Source organism: Populus alba, chromosome 13 (genome assembly GCF_005239225.2).
Source record: "Populus alba chromosome 13, ASM523922v2, whole genome shotgun sequence".
NCBI lineage: Eukaryota > Viridiplantae > Streptophyta > Magnoliopsida > Malpighiales > Salicaceae > Populus > Populus alba.
In genome coordinates, this window is record NC_133296.1 from 12,211,426 (window position 1) to 12,223,985 (window position 12,560).

At 33.4% G+C, this 12,560-nt stretch overlaps 1 protein-coding gene across 1 annotated transcript; it reads right to left on the minus strand.

Annotated features, from left to right (window-relative positions):
- Positions 1-11,135: 11,135 nt before the first annotated feature.
- On the minus strand, positions 11,136-11,924 carry LOC118035546 (auxin-induced protein X15-like). The gene has a single exon (XM_035041144.2). It carries the CDS (start codon positions 11,742-11,744, stop codon positions 11,499-11,501), a length of 246 nt encoding a protein of 81 aa, XP_034897035.1. The 5' UTR covers positions 11,745-11,924; the 3' UTR covers positions 11,136-11,498.
- Between the last annotated feature and the right edge of the window lie 636 nt (positions 11,925-12,560).

Consider the following 12,560-nt stretch of genomic DNA (forward strand, 5'->3'; position numbering starts at 1 on the left):
GGTTAAAAAAAATACCTATTAATTTGGACATAAAAAACCTACTAAAATGCCTATGCTCCATAAAAAGAACTTTATGCCCTACTAAAAAAAAAACCGTTTAAGGTGGAATAAGTCATGGAGAATTATATATGGGTGGAAGATGCAAGTATGTTATGATATGAACCTCCATGTTTTTATAAGGATAATCAACATGAGGGACCTTTTAGGCATAATCATTCCCTTATTTGGAATCCAAGCTCAAGAAACAATAGGAAGGGTTATCTCATGAATGTTCCACATACCCTGAGAGGTTATCTACTCCCTTGAAAACCACTATCATCCAAGTCTGTACTGCCATTAAAGGTAAAAAAATTTATCTAGTACCCCCCGTCGATAAAAACCACTCTATACACACACACACACCTCCAATTAGTATTGCATGTTTCATTGCGACAAGTGACATAATATCAAAAAATGTTATGCCTTGAATAAGGTGATTGAATGGTTCATAAATAAAGACTATATCTAATTGTTTGTAAGAAAGGATACCCAAACTAAATCAAACAGAGAAGAGTCTTGTCAACCAACCAAGTATTGCCAGAAATCAATTTAATTTTTTATGGAACCTCGATAGGAGGTGATAGGGGAAGTAAAAATAGAAAATATAAAAAGCAAGTCCTTACTACTACTCGTTTTCCAAACATGTGGCATGAACCTATCATATTTACCCCTGTAAATGGGAAAGGAGTAACTTTTCCACATGAGGATGCTCTAGTCATCTCAATATTATTGGCTAATCACCATATCCATAGGGTATTTAGTGGATGATTATAGTGTAGTCAATATTCTCTTTAGCTATGCGGTGGCATAAAATACACCCCTTGAGATTGACTCTTGTAAAGACTCATCTTATTGGGATTGTAAGTACAAACATACCGATTAAGGGTGTTTTAGAGATCCTTATCACCATCTGTACTTTTCTCAAATGTTTATCTCTCTAACAGACCTTAATGGTCATTAACATGTGTTTGACTTACTACATCATTCTATGAATACCTCTTCTCCATCAAATCATCATAATTGTCAGTACTCATAAAGAGGTGGCCATGGTGTAGGGAAACCAAACATCTTCTAGACAATGTGTTTTTTCATGTCTAAAAGGAAAGAAGGCCTCGCTAATGGACCAATAAGGTCGCAAATGAAAGTAAGGTAGATGAAGTGGCCATCAAAACGAGATCCATTTTACAGATAAGTCAGGAACAAGCCTTGACAAAGCTCGTCACCATCCAAAAACTAATTTTGCTTTTAGACACTCAAACATGCTTGAGATTAGTCCTAGGGTGGCCACACATCAACTAAAGGTTAACACAGCCTTCTCCCTTATTCGTCAGAAGAAAAGAAGTTTTGAGGGTGAAATACAAAAGGTAATAATAACAAAGTTAAAAAAGTTACTTGCTATTGGATTTAATTGTGAAGTAATGCACCCTGATTGGATGACAAACATGGTAATGATAAGGAAAAAACATTGGCAAATGGTGGATATATGTGACTTTATAGATTTAAATGAGATCTGCCTAAGTGATAGTTTTCCTCCATCCAAGATTGGTAGATTGATGGATTCCACAATAGGTTTTGAATTCCTTAGTTCTCTCAATGCTAACTTTAGGTATCATCAAATCTCTATGCACCTGGGTGATGAAGAAAAGACATCATTCATAACCTAAGAATATACATTATTACAGGGCCATGCCCTTCGAACTAAAGAATGTCATAGCCATTTACAAGTGAATGGTGAACAAAGTATTCAAGGATTAACTTGGGAGGATTGTGAAAGGTTACATGGATGACATTTTGGTTATGAGCATGACATTTGAGCAATATCTTCTAGACATAGAAGAATTTTTTTTCTATGCCGAATCAATATCAAATAAAGCTCAATCCTTTAAAGTGTGTGTTTTCTATTAAGGGAGGGAGATTTTTGGGGTTTTTGGTAAGTAGTAAGGGGATAAAAGACTCATTTTCAATCAATAAAAAAAGTTTAGTGTCTCACAGGGAGGTTGGCTACCCTTAATAGATTTATTTCCTATTTTAGGGAACGTAGCTAACTGTTCTTTAAAACCTTGAGAAATACCTCTAACTTTGAATGGACATCTAAGTGTCAAGAAGCTTTCGAAAGAATCAAATTCTACCTCTCATCCCTTACGGTTTTATCTTAACCAAGAGAGTATAATAACCTTTTTCTTTATTTAGGCATAACATACACTATTGTTTGTGTAGTGTTAATAAGAGAGAAGAACAAAAATTAGTGTTCAATTTACTACTATAGCAAGACCCTTTAAGATGCTGAAACAAGATACTTGAAAAAATAGAAGATAACGCTGAATTTGGTTAATGCCTCTAGAAAGTTGAGGCCTCACTTCCAGGCTCACCAAATCGTAGTCCTGGCATATCAACCCTTCTGACAAATTCTTCATAAGCCTGATATATTAGGATGCCTAGTGAGGTGAGTAACTGAGTTAGAAGAGTTTGGTCTCCAATACTAGCCGAGATCAGCTATAAAGGAATAAGCTCTAACAAACTTCATTGTTGAGTGTTCCATTAAGGAATCCATACTAAATGAATCCAAATCCCCATCAAGCTTTGAAACACCACTTGTTGGGTTATTAGCTTCATCGAAACCCACCCTGTTAGCCCCCAAATTATAGTTATACATAGATAAGTCCTCCAATGTCGAAGGAAGTAGAGCAGGGATAATTCTCATTAGTTTAGAGGGACATGAATATACATTTGAAGTTTGTTTTGAATTCCCAGCTACTAATAATATAATAAGGTATAAAGCTCTTTTAGGAGGATTGGAGATTATAAAACCCTTAAATGTTTATCCTTTTTATATCTATAGTGATTTCAATTAGTTATGGCTAATGTCAAAGAATATATTAGGCTAAGGAGTCCATTATACTAAAATATCTTTGAAAGTTGAAGATCACTTCTCTAAAAAACATGAAGGAATCGTCTATATATCGAGGGAAAACAACCACTAAAAAGATTTTTATCCAAACTTGTAAGCTCCAACTCAATAGAGCTCCCTCTAGATGTATAGGTTAAAACTTTAGAAAAACTAGGTATGGGTGAAGAAGGACTAGTGATCTCCTCAGTCACATTTGTGGAGGACTGAAGAACCCTTATTAAGCTTTACCTGTTTACTAGGGAAATACATTTTGATAAAATCAAGGCCATTCAGCTAATTGGGCGAAGAGCTGGGTATTATTTAATCAATGATGTCATGTATCGAAAGTCCACCTCATCTCCCCTCCTGAATTTCATATCACTTGAAGAAAGCATATATGTTTTGAATGAACTTCATGAAGATATATGTTGGCTCAAAAGCTCTCGTTGCCAAAACAACCCGAGAAGATTTCTACTAGCCAACCATACTATATAATGCATTGGTTTGGCTAAAGGAAGTGATAAATACCAAAGATATGCTTTGGTTTCCTGCTAACCCTCTACAAAGATGACAATTATAGCCTCTTTATGCCTTTTTGTTTTTTTCCAGTAAGAGATGGATATTTTAAGTCCTTTTCCCAATGCCACATATAACAAACAATTTCTTTTTATAACAATTGACTTTTTATCCAAACTTAAAGCCTTGGACAACATAACCACTAACAAGATGATCTATTTCATTTAGAAGAATAATAATTACTAGTTTGGACTTTCTAAAGTTTTGATAACCAACAATAGAATAAATTTGACAATCATAAAATGAAATAACAATGTGAGAGACACCATATAGACTATAAGTTTTCTTCAACATCACATCCCTAAACAAATAGCCAAGTCGAGCTCACAAATAGAGTCCTACTAAATGAGATCTAAAAAGAGATACAATAAGCCAAGTGAGAAAAAGCAAAACTATTGAATGGAATTTTATGGGTCTATCAAATAACCTAAAAAATATCATCCGAGGAAACTCTTTTCCTACTAAAGTATCCAAGTCCTAAGTAATGAGCAAGGATTGAGAGCTAATCTAGATCTTTTAGAAGAATCTTGGTTGAATACGGTAGTAAAGAACACAACTTATCAATATTAAATCACTTGGTATCATAACGCCAAGGTAAAAACAAGAGGTTTAAGTTTGGAGACCTAGTATTCAAAAAGTTAGAAGTAACCAGTAACATAGAGAGTAAAGGAAAACTAGCATTAAAGTAAGATGATCATTTTACGGTGATTAGATAGTCAAAACAAACATTTACCACCTCTAAGATATGAAAGGAAAGAATCTCCTTCATGTTTGGCATTTAGATCATCTCAAAATGTATTATAGATAAAAATGTAACCTTTTAGAAATATATATTGTATTTCTATTATATGTTCACTCCTATTCTCCAATGCATTCTCAGAGTGACATAACTCTCTAGTGGAGCTTTCGGGTCTTATGCTATCGTCATGGGTAGCCTCTAGCCTTCTTCTCTCCAGTGCAGTATTGGATTAACATAAGTTTCTAATAGGGATTTCAAGCCTCATGCTATCGCCATGAATGGTCTTAGGCCTTCCACTTTTTAGTGCAATCTTAGACTAACACAAATCATCAATGTGGGGGCTTCTAAACCCTACATTATTGCTAAGAAGGCTATATGCCTCTCATTATGGTAAGACTTCTCTCGAGGGGGGAACTCCTATGCTTTATAACAATGCTAGGAAGGCCACATGCCCCCCATTCTTTAATGTAATCACTATTCAACTAAGAGAATCCCAAGTCCCACGCAATAACTAGGCTAAGACTATACATAAATATATTAAACCTTTTTATATAATTTTCCTACGCACAATTTTTACCATTGATTGAGAGTAGGGATTACCTCCCTACCTGGAAAGATATAAGACCTTGGTTATACATATGACTTTGGACCCTCGTAAATCTAAACACAACAAACATGAAAATATATTAAAAATAAGAAATCACAAACATATATTAATGCAATCAATCAATGTATTCAAATATAAATATAAAAACCCTATAAGATTAGGGATATTAACTCCTAGAAACTACTGCCTAACCAAAACACTTCCACCAATCATTAGGCTCCTCAGCCAAGTACTCATTGCAGGCAACAACAACCACTTGAGTAGGATAAATATCAGAAAAATAAAATATAGGATTGGGGTTGAATTCTATTCAGAAGTCCACTGTTATTCTCATTGATAGATGATAAAAGTGAAGGTTAGATAAAGCTTGAAATACCTTATCTATAATAAATACATCCAAGGCTTGAGATCTCCTAAACACTATTAAGAATTTAGTAAATGAGTCCCTTTATGCTTTTAAATGAGCACGCTCCTCACCCTAGCCTTGGTTGTTGTCGGCTTAGGCTTTAACGCTACCACTTCAGCCTTGAAAGCCTTTTAGGATTTTATTATGGAGGATGACATATCCTCAGCAGAAAAAACTCTTTCTAAGGTAGCGCTCAACTCAAAAGCTTGGTGATTTTTATCCTCTATCAACTTTATATATGCTTCTTAGGATTCATATATATAGATATCATAAGCCTCTCTAATCTCCCTCAACTGAGATTTGAGCTATGAATTTCCCCCCTAAAGGCTTCGTACCTCTTTCTGGTCTTTTCTTAGTTGAGCCAATGTTGTCTTTATTTGAGCCTTCTCGGGAGTCCAATGTCTTTGAAAATAGACATTCATCAGGAAAGTTAAAATAAAACAATGTTATTAATAAATAAAACAAAATCTAAGTATATATTACATGTTATACTAGATAAAATACTTAAATGTATTAGAAGTTGCCCAATAAGACTAATTTAACAAGTAAAACTCCGATTAGACAACTCATCAACATATAAAGAGAGATCTAGTAACCTTTCTATCATGTCCTCTCCCTTCGAACAAAGATAGTGGAGGAGGAATTGTAAAGCTAATATATGGCCTAACATAAGAAGAACTTGCATTAGGATCAAACAATTTAACCTGAGGTGTCACATGGGGTGTAAAACCCTTAGCAAAGGCCCTATTAACTTTGGCCACTAGATAAAGTGTTAGAGATGGGGACATTGTCATAAGTGTAGGTGTTACTTCCCCACCAACAACATAAGGCCATTATGAAGTACGCATTCTTTTTATATTAGCGTTAGCTCTTTTAGTTATTTCAAAAAGGATATCTAGGAAAAAAAAAATTTCCCTTCTTCCTCTAGAGATAGGTTATTGACTTTCCCCTACAATGGTAGGCTCAGATAAGAGCTCCATATTAGGAGTGATATTCATCTCTTAGAGACTCTCTTCCATCTCATCAACCTAGGAGCTAAATGTCCCCTCAACTTGTACATCATTCACTAGCCTCTTTATGTATTCCTCTTCTAAAGATGAATCTGCAATAAAAAACAATTAAGATAAGATAAATATATCAAATTATACCAAGTATAATTTTTTACATACCCTACCTCTCCACCTGGTATTTGACCTTTAGCCATTCATTTGATGTTATAGCAAAGGGAAAACACCACCATATTCAAACACACATCCTAGTTAAAGGTACTAAGACTTGTTTTTTCAATGGTATCTAACTAAGGAGTTTGCTAAAAATAAGGGCAACCCTATAACTATTGCATTTGGCTTAGGATAAGATATTTTTTATTCTTTATAATTAACCATTTCCCACGTCAACCTTTCACGTGAGAGGTCTTACCCTCTAACATGTTCTTCATAGGATTTTTAGGGCAAGTAGAAAAGGTGAAAAACCAATGGACATCATGGCTACCTTGGGGACAACCATTTAATGTATGGTTTAGCTTTACCCCTGTGGTTATAAAATATCTTCTCAAAAGTCTTGATTTAAACCTATCTATTGGAATGTAGTTGACCAGCGTAGATATTATAATGGAAAAACCCCTAGTCCTTGGTCCAATCCTAACTGATCTTGGTCCCCTACTAGAACCCCTAATTTCAGGTGGTCCTAGCCTAAACGTCATTATTAGAAGCTACTTGTTTCCTCTTCCTTGCGATCACTTTTAAAGGAAATTACTAAGTATGAATAGGTTACCTTGAGATAATTCATTTTACTCTGTTTTAGGACATAGTTACCACTCTCCACACAAAGGCTAAATGTTCCATGCAATTACTCCCCTTCAAAAACATTCTCGACCCTTCAAAACACCTCAACAAAATAGTTCAAAGAGAGATTTTTAAAAAAGAATTTCAAATGATTTGAAATGAAAGAAGTTCTTATATAGTAAGAGGCAATATAATGGGTTTTTCAAGTCTCTTTGATAAAGATACCATATAAACTTAGAGGGTTATTGATGGACCAATATTTATTGATTTTTTTAAATATTTGTTAGAAAAAATTTCATTTATGACACAAACTTATAATGGGTTTTGAGAATGTGTTTTAACCCAGATCATAGTCATAAACCCAAATTATTAGGCCTAGATTGAGCATCCTTCGGCTTGGGCAACGCGCCCGAACCCATATGCTCAACGAGTGCCAAGAACCTTGTGGGCTTGGGTATCACCCTTAACCCGGGTGCTGGGCATATGCCAGACATGTGTCCAGCACCCAATAGGCTCTAGCTTCGATTTCAAATCCAATAACATGGCCTAATGTTCATAAGCTTTATGAGTGTCCTGAACCCATTCACTTTTGTTCCCTCATTACTGCATGTATAAGGGATATTTATTTCTTCTTAATGCTATCAGAGAAAAATAACTCTCTAGCTCCTTCACCCAAGCAAAAAACAAAGTTCATGGGCTATAAAAACTCTTGAACTACCTAGGTAAAAAGTTCACAATTTACATTAAAAAAACAAACATATATCCAAAACAAGAACAAACAACTTTATTTTTAGAATTTAATGTTCTTTAGCATATATATTACTCTTTTCTTTTATAAAACTACTGATTTTATCATTTAAGGGTACTCAAATCCCTCAAAAGAGGAATTTTTATGGGTATCAAGAGTCATTCAACAAGGAATGTTTTCCTTTACTATTGAAGAATAGAGTTATTTGAATGAATATTTGATTAACCCATAATTCAACCACCAAAAAACCCTATTTCTTAGCATATTGAGTTTTGGAACATCATCAATTAGTTTTGGGTATCACTATACCATAAAATTGTTTTTGTTAAATTACTATCTTTTATTAAAAAACACTTTTCCAAAATCGTTAATATATAAACTCTTTTACTAATAGACTTTTTGTCTATTAGAAGTAAACTTCGTACACGTCCAATTTAAAAATACCTTATAGCAAAAGTAGTGTTAGTACTTCAATTATGGTAATATTACTTTTCGGATCTACCATCTACTTCCTACTAATACAAATTCCCTCTAATTATAATTTAGAGCATCCTATCTATGACAAAAAAAAAAGTACGAAATCTTCTGTACGTAGACATGTCAATAACTATGAACAATCAATGATGTGAGACGCAATGAATTATCGGGGGTCGACTTTCTGTATAATAATCGGTTTCTGATTTGGTTTTCAACATCATCTTGCCTTCAATGGAAGGAAAGGGAAATATTTGCGTGAGGACTGGGGAATCTGGTTGCTTGCATGGTGAGACTCTGGCCGGCCACTTGATTGCATTAATCTTTGAGTTGGTGGCAATAACTACCAAGGAGCAAGTAAAAGCAAATTAACCAGTAAACGTTGGTGCGGGCTGCTAAGCTGGGTGGAGTGAAGGGTTAATCTCCATATTGATCGAGATCTTCGTTTTTAATATTTCTTTAGTAGAATGAATATTTAATTATTCCAGCTAATTAAAGTTCACGAACTTGGAAAAAAATTGACTCAATATCTATTTACAAAATACTAGAACTTAAGCTCTAGAACAAAAGAAAAAGAGAGCAAAAACAAAGATATAATAGCTGGAAAAATAGAGGAAAAAAAGAGGCAAAAGAGCTATTGTAAGTTATATACAACACCTTCTCTTTCACCCCCTTTTTATCTTGAAATTTGAAACCAAAACTATTGCAGTGTTAATTCTGGTACCAAAATTATTCTCGCCATTTATTAGTTTTAATTACCTGTCACAAAAAATAATCTGACAGTTTTTTGCCTTTAAAATATATGTTTTTCTATTAAATAAAAATTTTTTTTGTTCAAACAGAGGAAGATAATTGTTTAAACAATGTATTCATGGCCCGACTAAAAAATAATAATCTTGATGGGCCTCAAAATTATTTTACAATAAACCAAACTTAGGTCTAAGCTCGAGCCCTTACCTTATCGAACTGAGCACACCCGCATCAAATTTAAGCTCAAGACCTACTTAGTCTAGGATCTCTTTTTTTTTAAAGCTTAGGTGCCTTACAAGCTTGATTTTAACTCTTTGACTTCTCATGATATAAGCTAGAAGAAAATCTTGTAATTTTTCAAAGTGGGAGTGAGGGTTTTGGGTTTATAAAACATGTCAAACAAGAATTATTTGAGATCAATTTCTTATTCATCTATGATTTGGTTTTAAAAAGTTAATATTCCATGTTAAAATATTTTTGTCGGAAAATAATTTTCAATAAAGTCTTAACAAAAAATGTGAGTAGACCTCACTTTAATTAGGCATCAAATGTGTAACAAATTTATAACAATTCCTCACATGAATAAACATTATTTTACCACTAAACAAAGACTAAAAGATTCTTAGAGAGATAATGATTTGGTACATCGCTACATCAGGATATGTAGCTTTTTTACTTCGAACCTTCTTTGGTGAAATATTATTGGATTTACTTGACTAATTGGTAAATGCGATGTCTTGAATTGGTTGTTCAGATCAAGATCATGCTTTTTATTTCTTTCTTTGTATTTTGTAATGTTTAAGTTTTATTTTATGTTATATTTTTTTTAATTTCTTGTTTATGCTTTTCATTTCCTTTACTATACTTATGTTCTTATATTATTTATTTATGTTTATCTTCTTCATTATGTCAAGGGGAAAAGGTTTCACTAACGGTGTTAGAATATATATATTATAAACTCAATATAGACTTCAATGTTTATATCCAATAAAGTTTGTTATTAATATGTCTTATCTTTTTATCTTACTAATTCTTAATATCTTACTTGTTAAATGATTAATCTAGATTTGTGTTGTATAACACTTAGTATAATAAATGCTTGATCCTTCATAGTCTTCGACCGACGTCGTTGTTATGACAGGAACTTAATTTGTTGTTAACATAAGTTAGCAGCATGAATTCCTGACAATATTTAAAAGTATGATGTAACTAAAACAAGATAATTAATATAATCATGTTAAAAATTTACAATGAATTATTAAAGATAAATCATCTGATTGGAATCTCCTTTATGTGTGGTTTCCAGTTAAGTAATAAAAAGAGTTTATACTATGCTTATTTTAAATACCATTAGTGGATCATCTAATCTTGATATATATTTTTATCATTGTTTAATCATTACATTAATCTCACATCTTAAAGATCTTTTTAACTCTTTGTTAAAATATGTTTAACTCTTTGTTAAAATATATATATTATTTATAATTTATGTAGTTGACATCTTTGTGGTTTGATCCCGATCTTACCCGGTTATTTATTACTTTGATACTCTTGCACTTGGGATAAGACATCAACTCTTTGATCGTGTTACATATCTTTTAGGCTAACCATCCCGTTATACCTTATTATCATCCACCCCTCCATTTGGTGATGTGGTCAGGCTTGCCCTGCAAGGTCTTTTTTAATGGATTTGTTAAGTTTGTTAGCAAAGGTGAAAAAAATAGTGAATGGCATTACCTCTATAAGCATCATCAATCCAATTATAACATGTCATGAAGAAATTCATAATATGCTTGAATCCAATAAACCTAAGGAATTTGTTAAAAGCAGAAAAAATGATTTATTTTTTGGGATGCAGCATGTATGGACCTAACCTATAATAGCAAAAGGCTTCTCTCATGACCCCTTCCCTCATGACCCCTTGAAGAGGGAAGGAGTACCCAACTTGTACATGCATAAAAAAACAAATTAATATATATATATATATATATATATATATATATATATATATATATATATAGGCAAGACAGGATTCTTCATCCACACCATAATTCTTTGTAATCTTCAATGTTTGGTCATACCCCTGAGAAGTTTGTCTGTATTGCATCTGTCGGCAAAGTGCAAACTAAGATAGGAAATTGAAAGCCCGAATATTTTCTCTAATTGAACCAAATAAAGACTCACAAGTCATATCATACTGTAGATTAATATTGTCGACTTGAAGAAAAGCACAATCAAGTCGGTTCGTCTCACGAATTAATATCTTCAAACTCAATTTTAATGACACGTTAAAGCACGAATGAAGTCTCACGAATTCTTATATCTACTAATCATGGATCTCAAGTCATTATGAATATTATTCTCATGATTAAGCATTTTACCTTAACAATACAAATAGGTGTTATTCTCGTAGACTAGTTGTCTCTTAATTACATTTGCAAACACAAACATGTAACTCAAACACAAAAATGGAAAGCTCATAATTAATCTATGAGTGATGCTTGGCCAAGAATGCTGTAAGCCTGTTGAAAGTGGATTCATCACAAGGCAAAACTATTCCATTTTGGTTATCAAATCCGAATTCCTCTGCAGCTTTATCTAGCAATTGCTGGAAGATAGGACTCTTCAAGTAAGAAGTGGGAACAACAAACCTTTTCATTTCATTTCCCACATAAACCACAAAGTGCCCTTTTGGAGCTCTGCTTCTTCCTTCAAGCTCCACTTTCTTTGGCATCAAGAGAGATCGAGCTTAAAAGAGCCAGTGAATTTACCGAAGATGGATAAAGATAAGAAATGCATTTGCGTGGGATATAGAGTATAGGTGTGTCAAATGTGTATATATAGAGCTAGGGATATATAGGATTTGTGCCACTTTTTATCATGAAAGATGAGGTATGTAGCTGAGGAATGTGCTTAAAACGTGCACTTCTCTCGAGTCCTTATGTGCATCCAAAGCCACATACAAACACATGCATTTGCAGGGAGAGAGATTTATGACTGTGCACTCCATTAATGTAGTTGTTCTTGTTCAATGGCCAAAGGACTGCATGTGTTTTTGGTCTTCGGTTGCACATGGGGGACGTGACTTGGCTACAGAAGCTTCTATACCCCACTATATATATATATATATATTTGTGAAGAAAAATCAACCGAAAGAACATGCTAGCAAACGAAGTTGATTATGATATTGTCAGCTTTGCATCTCCACGTCTCATAGCCACCCTTGACCTTGCAATAAGTACTTTTGGCCCGTGGTAATTCATCTGTATTCTGTATAATTTGTTGTGTTCTTGTTCGTGCATGCATGTAAGTGTAGATTGTGAGGAATAACCAAAGTTACTGATTGGCTGTAAGTTTTTGGATTGAAGTAACACTATATATAGTGTTTTTTGGTAGAAGATTTAGGAATTCGAATCCTACTATTTTTGTTAAATTTGAATACAAAGTACATAGTGAGGATCCAAATATTTGTGTATATATATATATATATACAAATAAATTTTACTTACAAATTACATTTATGAGTTATGTAAAATCACTCAGCTTTTGA

Excerpts from the sequence above, each read along its gene's own strand:
- LOC118035546 (XM_035041144.2), bottom strand. The coding sequence starts at position 11,744 with ATGCCAAAGAAAGTGGAGCTTGAAGGAAGAAGCAGAGCTCCAAAAGGG.